The sequence below is a fragment of the Acipenser ruthenus genome, chromosome 5, assembly GCF_902713425.1.
Source record: "Acipenser ruthenus chromosome 5, fAciRut3.2 maternal haplotype, whole genome shotgun sequence".
Classification (NCBI taxonomy): domain Eukaryota; kingdom Metazoa; phylum Chordata; class Actinopteri; order Acipenseriformes; family Acipenseridae; genus Acipenser; species Acipenser ruthenus.
Window position 1 is genome coordinate 46,071,200 of NC_081193.1, and position 22,310 is coordinate 46,093,509.

Below are 22,310 nucleotides of genomic sequence, written 5' to 3' on the forward strand. Positions count from 1 at the left end.
TGCTTCACATGCGCCCCCTACAAGCATGGCTCAGTGTGTTCCAGCTCAACACCAAAAACGACAGACACCGTTGGCTGACTGTGTCTCAAGCATGCTCGGCATCCCTATGCTGGTGGAGGACGACCTCTTACCTGTTTGAAGGGGTGCAAATGGGAGTAGTGTTAAACCACCAAGTGGTGATGACAGACACCTCCAACTTGGGTTGGGGGGCGGTCTGGGAAGGCAGAGGAGTATGCGGATCCTTGCCGGACCGCTGGACATCCCTGCACATAAACATGCTAGTTGCAAGCAGTCTCCCTTGCTCTCCACCACTTCCTCCCGGTGATGAACGGGACACATGTGTTGATCCGGATGGACAACACGACAGTGGTAGCATATGTGAACCACCAGGGTGGCCTACGGTCCCCGGGGTTGCATCGCATGGCCTTCAGGTTATTGACATGGGCTCAGAGGAACTTGCTGTCCCTACGGGCGATGCACATTCCTGTAGTGGTGAACTGGGCAGCAGACCTCCTCTCGCAGGTGGGTCCCCATCCGTCAGAGTGGCGACTCCACCCTCAGGTAGTGGAGCGCATTTGGGAATGATTCGAGAGGGCTCAGGTCAATCTCTTTGCCTCGGCGGAGACGACACACTGCCCCCTGTGGTACTCCCTCCACCGCTTAGGCGATCCACTCGGCATCAATGCCCTAGTGCACGAATTGCCCGAAGCGTTTTTGTACGCTTTCCTACCTATACCGCTGCTCCAGGCCTTTCTCGAAAAGGTCAGTTTAGAGAAGTATCAGTTCTCCTAGTGGCCCTCAGCTGGCCCAGTAGAATCTGGTTCCCAACCCTGTGCCAGCTGTTACACGGCCAGCCCTGGAAGATCCCACTTCGCATGGATCTCCTCAGTCAGACGAGAGGTACTCTTTGGCACCCGGAACCGGGCAGGTTCCAGCTATGGGTCTGGCCCCTGAAAGGGACCGCTGGTTTGCCATAGGGCTATCAGATGCGGTTGTGGGTACCTTGCAGAATGCTAGGGCAGACTCCACTAGGTCGTTGTACACCTACAAGTGGAAGTATTTTCAAGCTTGGTGTCTGACTAGAAGCCATGACCCAATCTCTTGCCTTATGCCAGTTATCTTAGTTTCTGCAAGAACTGCTTGATGCTGGTAGGTCACCTTCTACTTTGAAGGTGTATTTAGTGGCTATTTCTGCATGCCATGCCCCCGTAAATTCATTGTCACCAAATTTTTTGGCTACCCAGTTTCTTCAAGGCGCTCGGCGATTACACCCTCCCAGGAGGACTGTTCTCCCCGAATGGAGCCTTGATGTTGTACTGGAGGCTCTCACAAAGGCCCTGTTTGAGCCCATACACTCCATAGAGTTGAAGCATCTGTCTATGAAGACAGCCTTCCTCGTGGCTATTACCTCTGCTAAGTGGGTCAGTGAGCTGCAGGCGCTGTCTGTGCACAGCTCCTGCATACGTATTTGGGAAGATGGCAGCAGGGTGTCTCTGCGCACCAACCCTGCTTTCCTCCCCAAGGTAATCACAGCCTTCCACATTAATCAGTCTGTGGAACTGGAGTCCTTCCATCCACCACCGTTTGCTTCAACAGAAGATGAGAGATTGAATTTCCTCTGCCCAGTGCGGGCATTGAGATGCTACGTGGATAGGACAAGAGCTCTGCATCAGTCTGACCAGCTCTTTGTCTGTCACGGGACACAGACCCTAGGACAGCCCCTCTCTAAGCAGCGTCTGTCACATTGGATTGTGTACACAGTCTCAACTGCGTATAATGGTGCTGGCTTGCCCCCACCTGGCAGGGTAGTCGCACACTCCACTAGAGGGTTGGCTACATCTTGGGCCCTCTTCAGAGCGGCCTTGCTGTCCGATATTTGTACTGCAGCTAGCTGGGCTATGCCGCATACTTTCTCCAGGTTCTACAGCCTTAATGGGGCAGTAGTGTGGAGTAGTAGTTAGGGCTCTGGACTCTTGACCGGAAGGTCGTGGGTTCATTCCCTGATAGGGGACACTGCTGCTGTACTCTTGAGCAAGGTACTTTACCTAGATTGCTCCAGTAAAAACCCAACTGTATAAATGGGTAATTGTATGTAAAAATAATGTGTTAAAAATAATTGGGTTATGCGGTTCTGATGCGTCCCTCATATGCTGCCGTTCCTTCTCCCTCAAGTTGGCTCTTTTATACATTATCCCATACATAATTTTGTTGGTGGTCGTCCTCGAATTGAAAGGGAACGTTAGGTTACTTACCATAACCCTTTTTCCCTGAAAGAGAAGACGACCACCAACCACAAGTTTGCATCGGTCACCCTCACGGGTTCGATGGAAAAAGAGAAATGGCTTCCTCAGGATGACGGTTTTAATCCCTCGGTGGGCGGGACCGAGTGCATCATCCCAGGAAGGGGCCTATCGGCAGCTCTGGTTTAGAGAGCTCAGCGATACCTACCCAATGGGCAGACATATCCCATACATAATGTTCGTTGGTGGTCATCTTCTCTTTCAGGGAACCAGGGTTACGGTAAGTAACCTAACGTCCTGAATACTTTAAACCCACCCCAACTACTAAGTGGCAGCAAATTCCTACATTTTTATTATAGGATTGTGGTACACTTGTGAGATTTCAAACAAGATTACAATTAGAAACAGAGTGTAGTTCTTGCTCACGAGATTTAAAACTATATATTATTATTATTATTATTTATTTCTTAGCAGACGCCCTTATCCAGGGCGACTTACAATTGTAAGCAAATACATTTCAAGTATCACAGTACAAGTAATAATACAATTAATATAACAGTTCGATAAGGAATATTTAAATGCTTGTGGAATTTAAAACAGAATTGTAAATTGTGGCGAAATGTAAAAAAATTCCCAAACACACAAAAACCCCAGAAGAATCTGCTTGTGACCATAAGATTCCATTGCGAAAGACAAAAGGAAAGATGGTATAATTGAAGTGTGCAAGATTTTTGGAAAGTAACCGAAAACAATAATTTCATACTGTATATAAAAAGCTAAAGCCCCGGAAAAAAATGAATTTATATAAAAACTCGAAAATAGCTAAAAATAAGCACCGAAAAATTAAATGAATTAAAATCAAAAAACAGAAGCCCTAAATATAAGAGATCTAAAACAAGTATACATCACCTGCCACGGCAGTACATTTAAAATCAGAGCTATCAGTGTGATGAAAAAGCTGATGACCATGATATAGCAACAGTTTGTACAAAATAAAATATGAATTAGCAATGAAATGTTTAATCACAATTTGATAAGAGAATCTTCAGAAATATTCGAAAATTTAAGTGGGACATACAGACAGATGGATGAATGGACAACAGACACAGAATCTGATGCTCTCAATAAAATTGTGCTAAATAATGTAAAGTTTCATAGCAAATGGATAAGCGGTTCCCCAGATACATATGGAAAAAGTACATATGATCGCCTCCAATAATTACCAATGAGTTGCTGATCTTGGTTGGGGGTCCACAGGGTGGAAAATTAGCAGTCTAGTTCCTTGTGCTTCAGCTAAGTGAAAAATGTTAAAAACTGAAAATCCCTGAAAGTCCATCAATAATGAAATATTATAGTGCACAGTCTCACACTATTGGGACTGTAACAGATTGGGACAGAAACTGACTAGACCTTCACAATTTTACATATCTGAGATGACACTAGGAGTAGCATTATTATTGCATTAAATGTTACAAAGCAGCTTGAGTGGGTGTTACCACTATAATATATCACTATTTATTGGAAAAAAAGCATGACTACAAGTATTTGCAGTTAATGAAATAATTCCATACATTTTCTCCACTCATGCGTATCAAATGTGCAGTTTTGAAAGAAACACATATTTTAGCAAACATGGTACTACATTAGGTTACTAAAAATCTATGTTTGCAAGCTATGCTTTTAGACTGGGTTCATGAGTCATTTCACCTTCATTTCACTGGCTTCCTATATTGATTCACATGCTTTTAGGTTGTAACATGCTTTGAACCAGAAAACACTGCTGGGGTGAAATAACCAAGGAAAGTAAAGCAGTAAGAGACTGAATGGCAAGACATGCAAACTGAGGACTTAATGTAATACTAGATGTCTTTGTTTTAAAATGAAAATGCATTTTTGCTAGAAACATGTGTTAGTTTAAAAACTGCACTTTTGGGACCTATGTAGTGAACGACCTACGTCATCTCTCCCTACACCCCCACTCGACCTCTCCGTTCCTCCTGCACTAGAAGACTGGCTCTACCTCCTCTACACTCCCTTGCCTCCAGAGCCTGCTCCTTCTCCACCCTCGCCCCGCAGTGGTGGAATGACCTTCCTACAGATGTCAGGACTGCCCAGTCCCTGACCACATTCCGGCGCCTCCTTAAGACTCATCTCTTCAGACAGCACCTGTAGAACTCCTCTTTTTTTTCCCTCTGGACACTTATCACTCTTCCTTAAATGCGCTTCACTTGCTCTTATCTTCCCCCTATTTTACTACATTTAATCCTGATCTGTCAAGTGTTATTTAATCTGTAGTATTTTGTATTTAATTATATCCTGATGTAACTATCACTGACACTTATCTGCTCCGTTATTGAATCATATTTTGTCATACTTGTACTTGCTAGAAGTCATTGTATTTATCTTGCTCTTAATTGTATTAATACTTAATTGTATTAGTACTGTGATTCTTGAAAGGTATTTTTGTTTACGACTGTAAGTCGCCCTGGATAAGGGTGTCTGCTAAGAAATAAATAATAATAATAATAATAATAATAATAATAATAATAATAATAATAACGGAAGTGCAAAATGTTACCCATTTTGGAATTATGGAATTATTTTGTCAGTTACAATTCATTAATCAAACTTACTAAAACGAAATGTATAACTTTTTACAAATGTATTTTACAATTAAAAAACTGTAGTAAAATGTGGTGCATGAAAGACTAACAGACAGCTTTGCTGACCCATTGTTTAGTGCATACACCCATATTGATTCTCAGCATTACATAGTATTGAAGGTCCTTTATCGTGTTTTGTGGACAAATCCTAGTGATAATTCCACATCTTTAAAGGAAACATGCTTTTGTTTTGTCTAGTACACCTTAATTTCTAAAACAGGTATTTCCTACAGGTGTATACTTTTGACTGATATGTTAAATATAGAACATCACTACAGGAGAAATTATTTACACTAGGGGGCGCCATTAGTTGCACTGTTAAATTTATAAATTAACCCAAGCTGTTATAGGCTGTTTTTGTAACATTTTTAAAATTTTTGACCAAAAAATTGCACCTTGGAATAAACACCTTATTTAAATGTACTTCTGTACATATGCATCATTCAATACTTACTATTGTTATTGTTATTTATTTCTTAGCAGATGCCCTTATCCAGGCGACTTACAATTGTTAAAAGATATCACATTATTTTTTACACATTATTTTTTACATACAATTACCCATTTATACAGTTGGGTTTTTACTGGAGCAATCTAGGCAGAGTACCTTGCTCAAGGGTACAGCAGCAGTGTCACCCACCTGGTATTGAACCCACGACCCTCCGGTCAAGAGTCCAGAGCCCTGACCACTACTCCACACTGCTGCCTTATTACTATGTAATGTCGCCCTGGTAAATTGTGCCATACGAAACCAAAAATCTGGTCCCCGTGAGTTTAGACTGAAAACATAGTGTATTATATATATATATATATATATATATATATATATATATATATATATATATATATATATATATTAATGGTTTCATTAAAAAAAAAAAAGTTTAAAAAAACTGACATTAAAAACTTTTTTTTTTTTTTTTGAGTAAATTCAATGTGTTTAACAGACGATCAGGATCACTGGTAGCAAAATAAAAATAATAAAACACTCTATACTGTGTCAATTGAGGTCTTTTGAAGTTCCTGCTGAGTTTTCTTCATCAGTACTATATTCATTCAGAGTATCTCCATTAGCAAAGTGAATCACCCTCCTTAAACCTTGTGTATGCATTGCTTAGAATTCCAATGAAACTTGGTACTATAAATGGCAGGCTTCAGCTACTTTATTAGGATCCACCTCCAATATTTGCTAGACCGGTGCAGTTACAATCATGCAAAATCACAGGTCACATGATTTAAGTGCACAGTATTTAAGATTCTGAACTGTGAAATGACTTGTAGTAGACATGGGTGGAGTTTGTATAGCAGCATTATAGTCGATGCCCAGCGTGTTGGTACATTGTTTGTGACTGCAGCTGGGACTCCTTCATACCTCTATGATGGGATGTAAAGAACCCACAGTGCTATAACAGGAATCCAGGGCTGTTTAAAGGTTCATGTTCCATGTAAAAGGTGTGCGGCTGTACAAGGCAGCCTATAAATAGGTTCCTACTTACAAAACTGTTTAAATATTTGTATACATGACATAACTTTTGATCTGGAAGAACATTTATTATACTCTTCTTCTCTCCCTCCTGTAACGCTAATTGGCAAATAAGCCCAATTCACACACAAAGAAGCCAGTTGCACAAGGCTGTTGGAATACCTGTGCTGAAATAATAGGATTCATCTACAGAGGGACGTCATTCATTTACTTTCAAATGAAGTGTGTGAATTGCCAATTAACCCTTAAAAGAGTGACTGGCTGGATAGTTCAATAGCCACAGCATTGGAAGAGGGAAGAGACAGGAGGAGAGGGGTTAAAAGCTGTAAGGGCTTGGTGACAAAGGCTCTGTCCATGTGTTTGACAAACCCAGCAGTAACAACTTTGCATTTGCAAAAAGTGCTTCAAAAATCCTATTCATAAATCTTTAAAGTCTGTTTAAAGTATTTGATGTTTAAAAAACTAGTCTACTGTTGGATTCTTTCAATTGAATACCAAATAAAAAAATACAAATAAATTAAAAAAAAAAAACCTGAATAATACACACACAAAAAAACACAGTATATAAATACACAATAAATACTCATTACAAACCCCAATCAAAGCTAATGGATCTCTGGCTGCCTTAACGTAAACAATCCTGTTCCAGTGATATTAAAACTAGTTAAAAAATATATAGTGTGGTGAGGGGCCCGTGCTGGTATAATAAATTAATGGAGTCATGCAATTGAAGTTCATTATTTCCACAAATACAAGTATATAGATAAATATAGATAGTATATAGATAAATATAGATAGTATTCCAAAACTCCGTTTTGGAATACTATCTATACTGCTTCCGTTTCCCTCTCTAAAGTCAGGATGGCTAATCCGTTTCCCTGACACAAAACCCGTAACCAAACAAATATGTTTCCCCATATTAGAGTGTAGTGCTTGTCATCCCTACACCGCACCAATTTCGGTCAGGCCTTCCTCACCACTCTTGACCTTATTTTTCTCTATCTGTTCTCTTCTCTTTTTGTTTCGTTTTCTTTGCTTCCAAAGCTCTCCTACACAACCCACACTAGGCTATCAGTTAGAGCCTTTTATCACAGTGTTAGTAATTAGTTAAATAATTACCAATCTTGTCATTATCCATTACTTTATTTATCCAATCCCACCCCACTCCTCTACTGGTCAGAATCTAACTTTGCAGGGAATAATGCCCTTGTCATTCTCAGACTGACATACTGATTTTGCAGCACTTTACCACAATATATATTGGAATGTAAAGCAAGTTCTACATGTATTTTATTAAGTTAGGTACTCGACTTCAGACATCTTTAAAAGTCTTCACTTAACAAAATGTTACTGTGGTACGCCACGGTAAAAGCATAAGATTGGTAAAGCATGGCAAATACAAGCTAATGCATGGTAAATACATACTGTAGGCAAGGGAAACTGCAAAATCACCATGATAAACATATTTAAAGCACAAATGACATGTTTACCAAAAGCATGCATTAAAAACCAAGTTATTAATCAAGTCAGGTAAAGTCTATGCTATATACTTTGTATGCTTTTGTAGATATAACACCATTTTACAGAATTAAAGAGACTGACCGTTTCTGTTCCTTCCTCGTCAGCCAGTCCTTTTCTTCAGATGAGTTCGAAACATTATCCTGAAGTTCAAACCTGATTTACTGGCAAGAACAAATACTTGTCCTTTAACCAAACAAACTGAAAGCAAGCTAATCAAATGAAGACAGACTTCAAAAGAAAGGGATCCTGTTTTCAGAATGCTTTTGAAGTGCAATCTACTGTTTGTAGATGTTAGATGACAATAAAATTGTATATATATATATATATATATATATATATATATATATATATATATATATATATACCAGTAAATAATCTATGGGCATTTGTTTAGTGTTGTAGTTACCGTTTCAGAGGTATTGAAGATTAGTATGAATGACTGGAGTTTGCTCTGCTATTCTCTCCACAAGCAATTTTGATTCTCTTTGCTAATGTAGTTTAATTGCCTTTGTTACTGTAATACATATGATTACAGTGTAACCTGCATCACAATAATCGAACACAGCTGTACAGTTTGTCATAATACTCACACACTGGTGTGTCATATAGTGCCCCTGTATTGGGGAATGGAGGAATGCAACAAATGAAGCATGTGTGTGTCTTACAGAAAATAAAAAAACACACCTTCAATTAAACCTCAGAAGGAATCTGTCATGCTTTCAAAATACAAATGTATTAATAGACAGCAGGTACAAAAACTATTTCCAAAACCTGTTTGAGTTGAGTTTTTTTACTGAAGGATAGGTCGTACCCACAGTTACTTCCTCATTTAGAATGTCACAAAGCATGCAGTCAAACAAGCATTCCTGCCTATGTTAAAAATAAATATACATAAATAAAAATGTGAAATGTTTTTGGAGAATTTTGAATAATGCAGGCAGAGCCAAGCAGTGTGGAGTAGTGGTTAGGGCTCTGGACTCTTGACTGGAAGGTCGTGGGTTCAATCCCAAATGGGGGACCCTTGAGCAAGGTACTTTACCTAGATTGCTACAGTAAAAACCCAATTGTATAAGTGGGTAATTGTATGCAAAAAATATGTATGTAAGGAATAATGTGAAATAATGCATAATGTGATATCTTGTAACAATTGTAAGTCACCCTGGCTAAGGGTGTCTGCTAATAAATAAATAATAATAAAACAATACACCTTTTTCTTTTTGTTTGTTTATTCATGTACCTGTAAATACAGAACTGTAATATAGTTTGCAATAATCACATAACTATGAACAGGGATGTGGAAGTAAAATATTGCAAAAAGTCAACGTATAAAGTGCAACATTTGAAACTAAACAAAAACTAAATTCAGTATGAAAAAAGAAAGCCATTAATGTTTTTTAAATCTTGCTTGACAAATTATGGAGCTATTTTAAAATATACAATATTCATGACAGTTCTTCATTTATTACATCTTGACGCATGTTATCAAATTGTTGGAAACTCTGTTTATGAATACCATAAATATCAAGTAAATTAATAATCTACATTCAGCTGTTATACAGTTTTGCACATTGTCCAATAACCTCCTATCTCCATGGCATAATGGTCAAAATATATTAAATCACAGCATTATGGACTGTGGGGGAAAAAAAAAAAGGTTTGTTTCAACTATTTTAAAAGGGGTTTAACCCTTCACATGAAAATTCAGAAAGAAAGAAAACCCCCTAAACGCCAATGTTTATAAATTAAACACTTTTCATATGTTGTACTGTAAAATCCATAAAAATATACAAAAGTATGGGGCAACTTCCCCACTGTGGAAAGGGTTCAAAAGAAAACAAATTCAAAAGCCAGCTGTATTCGGTGAGGCTACAATTAATTCTACCATGAACCTTGAGATACATTTCCGCCACATTGTAAAAGGTGCTCATGGACTCAGAAGCCACAGTGATTTTAAATATTGACAAAAGTATCAAATTGAAATGGACATTCCCATATTCCCTCTTTTCTGGGGACGATCTAAGATATTCTTTTTTTCTCGTTGTAGTTGTAAAATTCTGTGAAATAATAAAATCTTTTTAGATAGATAAAATAAATGTTTTGACAGCTTCAAATAAGAAGAGAAACGCCATGGATTAAACAATTCCTAAAAACACTACTGAATTGAGAAATAAATCAGCTTAGAATCAGTAAGCTCTGAAACAACATTCTTTACCAGAGTCCACAATATATTATTATAATAACAATGATTAAATATCATGAACAGTAAATCATTATATGCTTGCTTAATATTATGTCTAAATCAAGTCAATATAAAGACCATAAAAAGTATATATAAGCAAGGAGCCATGATAAACCAATTTAAATGTTATTGATACACACACTGAAAGTACATACATGCCTTTCTCAAATATGTTACCAAGATTATTATTTATTTTGTATGAGCAGAAGTTAAAATGTACAATATCTGTCTGGCTTAAACATAATACAAGTTTAGATAACCATAACCATCGAAAGTAGGAAAAATTATTTTTATAGTACAGTAATAATAGTAGGTTGTCAGTGTTGGTCTTTAATAAAGTTGCATACTTTGTATAGATCATGGGAGTTTTATATCCTTAGGAAATGAGGCATCCAGAGTCTTTTTGGGGCTTCAGATCAGGTTCCTTCATTGGCTTTACTTCTTCCTCTGGTTTAGGTTTGGCCTTTAGGAGGAATCAAATATATTCAAATGCACCTCTCTTACACCCTCCCCATAATAGATTCATTGTACAGCTATGGCCAAAAGTTTTGCATCACCCTAGAATTATCTAACTTTGCTTCATAAAGGTCGAATGAAACCTGCTGAATAATGTTACGTTAACACAGGGGTTCTCAACCTTTTTTTCCTCGCGCCCCACCATAACTTTTTTTTTTTCTTTTTTTACTTGCCACGCCACTCCCCGCCCCCCCCCCGAAACAAAAATAATAGCAACAGATACAAATCACATTTCAGAAATCGCATTAACATATTCAATTACATATTGCTTTGTAGTTTTCCCATATGCTTCACAAAAAACTGACAAATTGAAAAACGTGACATCTCAAAATCTAACTTAACACGATTTTCTGAAAAGACGTCACAAATCTTGACATGTGTTACTCAATTAGAAGTAATCAAAAGGTGACAATTAGAAGTGGTAATGAGTATATTGAAGCTACATAAGCATGATTTTTAGATAAGATTTTGTAACTTCAGAGCAAGCCATGGGGAAAGGACCATACCTCCTCGGAAACACAGTCAGCCATCATTGCACTTCATAAGGAAGGTTTTGAGCAGTCGTCAGATAGCCAATAGAAGTTATGCAAGCCAAAGCACAGTATCTAGGATCATCCAGAAATACAAGAAGACTGGAAGCTGTAAAGCTGACCCCAGGTCTGGATCACCACGATCACCACCTATGCCGTTCAAGTTTGAGAATAAGGATGGCCAGTAATGTCCACTTACTGCAGCAATGGAAAAAGTTGAAGTGAAGGCGTCTATGCACACCGTGAGAATGTGACTCTTGGAGAATAGTCTGGTGTCAGGGAGGCCTGCTAAGAAGCCCCTTCTGAGCAAGAAAAACATCAGAGATCGTCTGAACTTTTGTAGCACATTCAAAGACTGGACCAAAGATGATTGGGCCAAAGTTATTTTCTCTGACGAGTCCCCTTTCAGCTGTTTTGGAAACCGACGTGGATTAAGAGTTTGAAGGCGCAAAGGAGAGAGATACAATCCAGAGAGAGTGTACTGTCCAAATGACGAAGCATCCAGAAACTGTCCATATCTGGGGATACTTTTCTGCCAAAGGCAAAGGACCCCTACACATTTTACCCAAGGGGACAGCTATGAATAAGGACTGGCACCTGAAAACACTCTGAGACCACCTCTTCCCTACCGCTCAGAACCATTTTTCCAACAGTGATTTCTACTTTCAAGATGACGGAGCCCCTTGCCATCAAGCCAAACAAGTGAAGAAATGGTTAGAAGACAACAGTATCACTCCACTTCAATTTTGGCCTAGAAATTCGAAGGATCTCGATCATATTGAGAAGGTTTGGGGTCTGATAGGACAGGAAATCAGGAAAAGTCAACCATGCAACCAAAACGAACTGGAATCAACCAAAACGAACTGGAATCAAGTGTAAAGGCTGCATGGAGGAATCTAAAAGGACAACTCGACTCTTCAGCGCCTCATTGAGTCCATGCCTAAGACGATTAAGGAAGTACTACTATTATATTACAGCTTCCAGTAAACTTTTGAGATATCATTTTGAAGTTTCTTTGATTACATGATGTTAAATAAAAGATCTAAATTATGTTCATATTTTTTTTTTTTTTTCTTAATCCTCAAATTCATGGGTGATGCAAAACTTTTGGCCACAGCTGTAGATTGTAGATTGCATAGACTGTATTGTATCGTCAAGAAACACGTACCTTGTCATCCTTTAATCCTTTAGTGAGGTCAAATGAAGCATATACTTCTGGTGACCACTGAGGATGGAGAGCCGGAAATTCAAATGGAATTGGTTCCACAAGCCCATAATTGGCCTTCAATTCCAACTGGGGGGCTTCTGGAGGAACCTTTTGGAAATATCTATGAACAAAAAGGTACATAAAAAGATTAATAGTACAGCCAAGTATCAAATATTTCAATATGTCAGGGGTTAATGTCAAGGTCGCCAACACATTTAGCATCAGTGTTTATATTATCTTGACAATATGAAATCATTAACTCAGATGGACTCCCAGATGTGAGACCTCGACACTGTGGCAGCAACAGCTTTGTAAAATTACTACAACAGGGTTCATTTTTCTTGTATGTTACCCAAGATCAAACTTGTCTTAATGAATTATGGAAGACAATTCTGTGTGAAGCTAGTATCTTAAAATCGTAATGTTGTTGTTATCCAGAAAGCGAAAAGTGACATTGTAGACATCTTATGTCACAAGTTGAAGTATTAACGTTTCCATATCACTAAATATGAAGTTGGCATACAAACTGGTTTATGAAACACTAGCAATGAAAAGAGGCAGCTGATTTTGTAACCAACTTTCTTTATAGTGCTATTACTATGCAACCCCAATGAAACAGCATTCATCTCATGTGACAGCAGTAAATACAGTTATAGTAAAAGACCGACTTATGATTTCAAGGTTTGGCTTAATTCTGTCAATGTACTTACATGAATCCATTTTCTCTTTGACACTTCTCCAGCGTGTTTTTGATCCAAGACCCTAATTTCCTGAAGAAGAGCTGCTCTGACGGCTTGGCTGTACTTCCTGGTCCCTTGGTCTGCCTATACTCTTTACACAGATCCTCTGCTTTGCCATAGACTAAACAAAAACAAGCACAACAAAAATAATGAATTATTATTATTATTATTTCATAAAAAAGGGTCAATACTTGGTATGATGCTTCAGGTCAATTACCAGACCACTAATAAATAGAATATACATTTAGAACAGACATTACAGGTATATTGTGAGTATACCTAGCATGGAACTGGTTAATACATATTTTAACAGTATTGTGCAAACTTAGGTTGTAAATAAGGCTGGGGGTACACTTGATTTCACCCTTGACAAGTGGAGTAAAATGAAGTGCTGCCTTGTATACTATATACCAAGTAACGGTCGCAAATGCATCTGACATTTAGGTATTAGAGGATACTGACTAATTGTAGATGTGTAAATGTTGTGCAGAAACAGCACCCCCTCCTGTACACAACTCTTCCCATAATACCATTTAATTTGCACTTGTTAAAATGCAGAGTACACACATTTTGAGTCACATAATGAGGGCTCAAAACTGCAGCCTTACTGAAAGTACTGTACTTGTTCTTAACTTTACAGATCCATATTATTGAACTCAATACTCCTATCTCACGTGCATACCTGAAATAAAACTTAGATCAAATTGATGGAATGTATAGCATGCATTCAGTTTTCAGAACATTAAAAGTAGTCATGTTCTTAAAGGATGGCTTACACTTCTCTGCTTCTTGTAGAGATCGGATCGATTCTCCACATTTGTCACTTGCTAGAAGAGTCTGTCCATGGTAGCAGTATGCCTAGTAGTTCAGAAGGCAGAAGGTTAGAATCATTTTAAAAAGTAATCCAATACATACAATGAATTAAATACATGCCTTTTACGACTGCTCCCATAGAAGACAAATCTGTCTGCTGGCATGCAGTATCTCCTTGCTTCAAACTTACTGACCAAGATTAGATGTAGCACACCATCTGTTTTGCTTTTAAAGTGTAAATATGATTATTTTGTAGGTACTCACATTATGTGTAGTGCGACTTCAAGCAGCTTCCAGGATTAGTGTTCTGAATAGCACGCTGCCCTTCTAAAGCCCAATTTGTTCAAAGTGCTAATAGCATCCAGAGTTTCCTAAAAACACAATAATTGTTCTTTGCTAAATTCACAAAAATTCTAACTGTACTTACATATGCCATATAGAAACACTGTTTCAACTGCAGGTACTTTCTCCATTTTGCAGTGTAGTCAGGCTCCAGGGAAGTAAGTGTATGATCTACAATGAAATTAAGACATAGCAAACGCCAAGATGTCAGCACATTTAGCATTCCGCATTTATAAAACCCTACAGATATTAAGTTACTACCTCACTGGTCTTAGAGAGAAATGAAAAAAAATAAGTAAATAGTTGTACACTGAGTATGTACCCAATATTATACATTTTGGATGTTTTCAGATAGAATTAAAAAAAAAAAAAATACCCCAAACTGTAACTACAGTAAACAGGGAGCTATAGAGTGACTGAAATGAACATGTTATTTACCAGTCATTTTGATGTACATTTAAAAAAAAAATCTCTATTTTGAAAAACACAAGGTAAGGTATACACAACGTAAGGTAAGGAGTAAACAAGACAGCAACAGTAGTGACACTGTTGTAAAGATAACACAATTTTCTTCAACAATATAGTTGTCTTCTCTAGCATAGGTGTTTTACAGCATCGTTAACAGATATATGCTATAAACTTACCAGCCTTTTGGTAGAAATTGGCTGTTTCATAGGCCAGAGCTGCTATAAGATTTGCATTGTGTTTGAGTTCAATTGCCCGGGCAATGGTCACTTAAGGAAAAAAAGAAAAATCTATTTATCAATTTGAAAGAATGCTGAGCATGGATTAGGCTTAAATGAAAATTCTTGAAGTATTGGAAGAAATGGTACTTGTGGTGTATAATCCACTGATTTAGCTCTATTGGGGGCTATTCTCCAACATGCAGTCGATGCTGGTTATTAGCAACCCTGATAAAGACAACTTTCGGTTATTAACAACATTTTCCCAGGAACCAATCCCTTCCCATAGACTTTAATGTTAATGGAATTCTGATATTAGCAACTGCACGCCACTTATTGACAACTTTATTACTAGTTGCCAGTGCTACAGAGCACACTTGCATGATTTGTGCACATACTTCATGCAGCTTTTATAACACACTAACTTCGCAACTGCGTATTTCTGGCAGACTGAGGCAGAATTGTGGCTTTGAAACTACGAAGCTGCATACAAAATTTAGATGGAGCGGGAGGTGGTACATTGTAAAAAGCAGACAACGTTGGACAATTTCTTATTTTAAAATTGCGTTCTTTAGAATGATTTGTAACTACAACACATTTTTTATGTTTGCTTTACTCATTGTAAGGACAATTGTAGTACATCGTTGTGTAGTACTATTGAAGACTACTACTCTTTTTTTGTTTGTTTTACACACGCTGAAGTAAACAGTTCTATGTTTGGTTATTTCGTATTTCTTATGTACATTTTTTTAACACTAACATTTAAAACACCTGTATTTCAGTGCCATATTTGTACAACTACAGTATATATCGTTGTTTCATATAAATACATTTTGAAAACAGGCTTTTCACTTATTGGCAACTTTCGGTTAATGACAACTTTTTGCTGGGAATCGAGAAGTTGTTAATAAGTGGCATCTACTGTATATGGTATTTTGAGAAGTTCCAAAACAGCAGTTGCATTACTGTCACCAATTTCTTATCTGATGGATATCTTTTGTATTGGGGTTAATTTCGAAAGCTCTTTCTTTACATCACGTTTTCAAAAAGCGTTTTTTTTTTTTTTTTTAGATTCTGGAAAAAAATAGTAATTTAAAAACATTGAGGAGAAAGGTTTCCAAAATGATACCTATGGTAATATGTTTTCTATTTGCCAATATATAGACTAATTGATGCTCATTTAATACCAAGTTGGTATCATTTCAAAAAGTGACATAATTCAGTGTGTCTTTAATATGCATATTGAGGGCTTCCAAAACCAGGATTTTGTATGGTATATCTGTATAAATCTTAAATGAGAAAAACAAATGATTTGTTTGGTATCTTGTATGAGTTTTGGAACTGACACACTATTTGTTATAGTGATGCAACCACAGAAAGGAAAAAAAGGAATACTTTGTACCTTCTTGTGCTTCTGCCTGGCACTGGACAATGTATGTGTCTATAACTCGAGCTTCTAGGTCTCTTCCTTTTTCTGCAGGAGTGATAAGCCGTGGTATGTAGCTATCCTGTTTAAAACACATGCGTAGTATGTGTAAGGAAAATATGATCTTTCAGATTTGTAAAACAACATTATAGATCCTCTGCATACAAAGCAGTTCCAGTTACCCTGTCGTGCAGTGTTCTCAATTATGAATTTAAACAGGTATATTTTGTTTTTTAGAACAGTGAGCAGTTTTAAAATAGACTTCATTCAGAAGCTGTACTAAATATGTATTTGCCCTTTAAAAAAAAAAACAATCAGGAAAAGCTGCATACAATTTGATTATAGTGCTTGTTTTTACTTTTTTTGTGTTAACATTGGATGGTGATGGTGTTTGTTGGCGTTTTATCACATACCTTGTGAAGGTATTCTAAATAGTCAACTATCCTAAATGACAGCCACAATGCGAAACCACAAGGTGAGACTATCAGCTTTGATAAATTTAATACTTGAAGTGGCCCACTTGTTAGTTTTTTATCTGTTTAAAAACTGCAGTGGTAAATCACTTAAATTATTTAGCAGTACATCAAGAATCTTTCCATCATGTAAAAAGGTGAAAAGTTTGTGAACACCAGTGTACAGATTAAATTTTTTTTTTTTTAAATGTATATATATTTTTAGAACCAGCAGGAGGACAAAAAAAGACTTTATACATTCAGTGAATTATAACCTTAAGGTGTCTGAAGATGCCAGCTGCAGTTTTCAGGCTTCTGTGAACTTCTTTTGCTTCATTCTCTGTTATACTGAAAATAAGCAAAACAGCAGCATGATAAAATTGAAAGAGAGTCATTGCCACAGGAATGTACAATTTACAGTAACTCACTGCTGTTATACTCACTCTTCTTTTCCGGACATTCTGGACCCAAACTTTGTGTACCACAAAGCAACATTAAAGCCCATTGAGACAAGCTCAAACACTGCATCCTGCTGGGCACTACAAAAAATAATAGGTTGACAAACACAGTCAGTATAATACCACCAGCAAGGTAGTGACAAGAAATCTAACCTTACAGTTTACCTTATGTATAAAAAGGGCACAAAATCGATAGAAATGCCAATATCTACATACCAGTAAGCAAAATAAGTTTTGATCATTCAAAACAATTCATAAAGCAGCATAAAACCGGTGTATTCTTCCAAATTTCTTTGAATTGTAATTACTTACTGCCATTTGAAGAAAATATATTCATTGTTACAAATGTTAAGTTTGTGAAACAAATAGTGCCACAGAGACGTAATTCATGTATAACGAATTGTCAGCTGCTGCATATTCAGGTATTACCTTGGAATGTTTCCTTGCAAGGTGTCTGTCCATTTAAAATTCTGAATGAAGCGCAGCTTGTTTTCTTGGGTTGTACCATCCAGAGAAATTATGAAGCCTGTAGGACAATTTATACTGGATTTATACTGAACGTATGCAGAGAGAGAGAGAGAGAGAGAGAGAGAGAGAGAGAGAGAGAGACCACCCAAGGCAAATTAAATCTGATGAGGACTAGTTGATGTCAGTGTCTCAGTAGTCCTCTGGGCGAGTACTTAAAACAAATGTCTTGTGTTAAAAATATGCAGGAAAGGTCCATTTTTAACAGGGTGTAGCAGTGTTGAATAAGCACTCATAATGCTTACAAAACAGTCACTTGGAACTGAAGCCTCCCTTCATCTTTCCTGCAATGTCAATCCAACTTCTTGACGTTTTACATTTGTGTTCTCCCCTCTGTGCGGGATGTGACGTTTATTGGGTGTTTGATTTTACACGTTGCATCTTTGAAATACATGTAAAGTCATTTTAAATGTCGAGACTTAAGATGTCATTAGCAAAGGGGGCCAGTTGTACTAACGAAATAAAAAAAATAGGCCACGTTTTACTAAACATTTTAAAACTAATAAATAAACAACTACCATAGTGAATATTAATCGATGCTTAAAATATAATAACACTATGTATTCATAATAAAGTTCAGTTCTTACCTATACACAACAGTAACACGTTTAAAGTTTAGGACTCGCTGTCTGTAGCTTGGTGTTTACATTATTGTCAGCATATTTTAAGTGATTGGAAGCTGACATTACTTTTTTAAAACACATTTTTCTTATACTAATACAATTAGCTTGTTTGAAAACTAGGCTTTAATCACTGGTAATAGGTGGACTCACCAATGTAGGGGAGAAATAAGGTCCCACTTAGTGCAAATAAATCACAAGTTCTGTCAAATTATAGTATGGATGCTTCACAGTCAGAACTGCGTTTAAAAAGTAAAACATTCACTGGCAGTTTGACAAACCGGAAGGCGATCCTTCACATATTGAAATCCATTTATACAAAGTTCCCCAACTTTCTTGAAAAGAACTGAATTTCCCTTGTTTTTCTTTTGTATTTGTTACGCTATCATTAGTAAATGTAGATTCAGTGTCCTTCAGTTGTGGCAGATTCTACTGTACTTGCTGAAGCAGTTTTCTCCCACTGGTAATTATAAAAAATAAAAAAGTAGCCACCTAGATAACAATTTCATCCAGAGGGTTACAGTGTCTTTAAATGAGGACTTTAGACTGGCACTGGACAATGTATGTGTCTATACCTCGACCGTGTGTGTACATTAATTATTGTAGGTAGTAATTCATATTTATTTAATCACTCACTGTAAGCCCCAACTCCACAAACCAGCCAGTATTTTTTGTAAATAGCAACACATGTACAACAATAAAATAATGTCATCGGTGCCAATTTCAGATGGAGCTTCGTGGTCGGCAAGGTGACACAGCTGACAGAATTTTTCCTGCCACCCGTCGGGTGCTGTCAGTGTCAGTTTCTCAGCACACAGTACAGCAGTCACTCAGTAACGAGGTATAAACAGATGATTGATCGATTTGTAGGAGCGTTTGCTAAGGTGCCTTTGTATATATTATAACTGTGTTTATTTTTTAGGAATATAAAATGTAAGACTGTTTTTAGGGACCACAACTTGTTGATTCCAACTTGGACACTTCACATTAGGACTAGCAAGTTTCAGAAGGTACCACAATATTGTTCATTTCTAACCCTGAAAATTGCTCCTGGGAAAGCTGGGTTTTATGCTAGCAGAAAAACATGCAAAAAAATATATTACTTCTATTAACTCCTTTAGATAATGTAAGCATGAATACAATGATGATAACCAAGACTTTGATGGATATTACTTGAAGGAAAACTGGCAATTTCCTTCTCTCATTCTGGTTGAATCAAGTAACCAAATCATATCTGAATTAGAGAACAAAAAAACACTTCAAATCACTGAATGACACAGGCATTTAGAAACTTAATTCTAGCATCACCACCATCAAATGAGCATTTGTAAGGCATTGGTTACTAACCTTGTAGAAGTGAGAAGTATGCATCTGTAGCATTTTTCATCATTTCAGCATTAGCAGTAACATCTGTTAATAGTTCTAACAGCCGTGCTCGTGCTGCCTTCAGATCACTAGAATTAAAACAATGGAATTCCTAAATATAATTCTAAAACAAATATCTAAACACTTCAGCCAAGATACCAGATTTCAGATATAAAATAATGCAACCCAGGTAAATGTAAAATATGTGAACACTGATACAAAAAACAATGATGAAACATTACAGCAATGATATAAAAAAGCAAAATCCTACAATAATTAACACTTACAAAGGCATAGACCCTAATACATTGTTTTGTAAAATAATACTATGAGAACAATCTAGAGAGAAAAGTTCACCGACGCTCAATAGTCTGGAAGCAACATATGATTTTGAGAAATGGGTTTCTACAATGGTAACTCACAGGCTTATTGGAGAAACCTAGTCTTGTAATTTACCAATCTATTAATTGGGGGCCAAATGAACAACAAAAACCCCACCCACACATTATGCATTGGCAGTAAATACATGATAATGGGGGTACATTGCAACTGCAAGACAACTTGCTCACTAAATATTCTTGCTATTGTTCAAGAGAGGACGATTATCTACTCAGTGATACCAAGCTATTTAGTAGGCAAGTGGTCTTAATGGGTAATAATGGCTAACCCCCCGTCAACCCATGATATTTTAATGAACCAAATATATGCTGTTTAGTTTACATAAATATTGGTATCTGGGGGACAGCCTGCCACCAAAGCAAGCACTTACTTGCAGATCTTATTAGCTCCAGTACTTGCAGCTACTCCATAGAGACTGAAGGAGACAGGCGCGGTGGCCTTTAAAGGATTTCTGTGAAACCAATGCGTCATGGCTTGGAACAGCTACAGTACTTCTTCTTCTAGTTGTGTGAAAAGTACGCTTTAATAGAGGGAAAATACAGATTTAAATGTAATCTCTTTAAAATAATCTCTATCCAAAAGAAGACAGAAAACAATATTACTATACAGAGTACCCTCAGTTTCTATCCTGTTCATATTTCTATAACATAATAAATAAATAAATAAATACATACATACATACATACATACATTCTAAGCCAGGTACTTTTAGAACAAGCATGTTTGTTAACTAACTTGCTAAGAGGCTGTGTGGTCCAGTGGTTAAAGAAAAGGGCTTGTAACAGGAGGTCCCCGGTTCACTCACTGACTCACTGTGTGACTAAGCAAGTCACTTAACCACCTTGTGCTCCATATTTTGGGTGAGACGTAGTTGTAAGTGACTCTGCAACTGATGCATAGTTCACACACCCTAGTCTCTGTAAATCGCCTTGGATAAAGGTGTCTGCTAAATAAACAAATAATAATAATAATAATAATAATAATAATAATAATAATAATAATAATAATAATAATAATAATAATAATACATCGTTTTTAATTCTGACCTTGTTTAAAGTTTCCATATTCAGTTATTAATTTTAGGGGTATAAGATTCTTTACCCTTTGACACCTGCTACCACTTTCTCATTTTAAAGAAGTCAACAGTTATAAATGTCATCTACAAAGTAGGTTATAGCTCAAGGAAGCAAAATAAGATTCCAAAAGGGTTTGAAAAGGGCAGAACTTTAACAATTAGTTCACAGCCAACATATAAAATAAATAAATAAATGCCAGCTTTCTTGGACAAGTTAAGTCGTCACCGTACAGGAGATGTGTGGCAATAACACCCAACACGGCGGCTATTTGTAAAACATGCAATACTTTTATAATAATAATATGTTAGTGGTTGGTATAAAACAAACACTTCTCTGTCCTAATCAGGCGACAGAAGAAACAAAAAACATCATATACTGATTTAGTGATAACTCATAAAAAGTAAAAGTTGCTAAATTTAAAGATGTTATTGTTGTTTAAATGTCACATTCAAATCTCAAATCCCGGCTAGTTTGGAAGTAGTTGACCCAGGCCTGTGTTTGTTTTACATGTCGAATAACATTAAAATATAACAAACACACAGTACTTCACTTCAGACTGTAAAACCATTAACAACGTGTGTGTGTATATATGTGTGTGTATATATATATATATATATATATATATATATATATATATATATATATATATGTATGTATATGTGTATGTGTGTGTATGTGTGTGTGTGTATATATATATATATATATATATATATATATATATATATATATATATATAAATACAATGGCGTTATCTCATTTGTGTAAAATACAAGTTATATAACTAATATATCATGTTAGTAAAGCCAGAAATCAGATAAAAACATAAATACAATACTATCAAACCTTTTCTTTTAGCCAATCAATCCAGGAAATAAAAACAACCTTCTTCCTGTGTTTCTTCAGTGAATGACGCCCAGCAAGCACTTTAACCCTACGTTACTTGATTGGGTATTTTTCAGTGAGGTAATCTGCTAAAACCCTGATTGGAGAATCCCACTCTCCATCCCACGCC

General features: G+C 36.8%; 1 protein-coding gene across 2 annotated transcripts; it reads right to left on the minus strand.

Annotated features, from left to right (window-relative positions):
• Positions 1 to 9,115: 9,115 nt before the first annotated feature.
• On the minus strand, positions 9,116 to 22,298 carry brox (BRO1 domain and CAAX motif containing). 2 transcript variants are annotated; one of them, XM_034003174.3, is made up of 14 exons: positions 22,142 to 22,298; positions 20,593 to 20,742; positions 19,806 to 19,912; positions 17,743 to 17,839; positions 17,299 to 17,394; positions 17,131 to 17,203; positions 16,380 to 16,485; positions 14,939 to 15,028; positions 14,380 to 14,465; positions 13,916 to 13,997; positions 13,110 to 13,260; positions 12,361 to 12,520; positions 10,494 to 10,609; positions 9,116 to 9,961 (listed from the first exon to the last, which is right to left on the minus strand). In XM_034003174.3, the coding sequence occupies exons 2-13, from the start codon at positions 20,691 to 20,693 to the stop codon at positions 10,523 to 10,525; spliced, it is 1,236 nt and encodes a 411-aa protein (XP_033859065.1). In that variant the 5' UTR covers positions 20,694 to 20,742; positions 22,142 to 22,298; the 3' UTR covers positions 9,116 to 9,961; positions 10,494 to 10,522. The 2 variants fall into 2 exon arrangements, with proteins under 2 accessions (XP_033859065.1, XP_033859064.1); XM_034003173.3 differs by having other exon boundaries at positions 9,116 to 10,609.
• Positions 22,299 to 22,310: the final 12 nt, after the last annotated feature.

Excerpts from the sequence above, each read along its gene's own strand:
- brox (XM_034003174.3), bottom strand. The coding sequence starts at position 20,693 with ATGACGCATTGGTTTCACAGAAATCCTTTAAAGGCCACCGCGCCTGTC. Across the intron at positions 12,521-13,109 it reads CAAAGAGAAAATGGATTCAT|ATATTTCCAAAAGGTTCCTC; the intron begins GTAAGTACATTG and ends TTTTGTTCATAG. Across the intron at positions 10,610-12,360 it reads AAGGATTAAAGGATGACAAG|GCCAAACCTAAACCAGAGGA; the intron begins GTACGTGTTTCT and ends TTCCTCCTAAAG.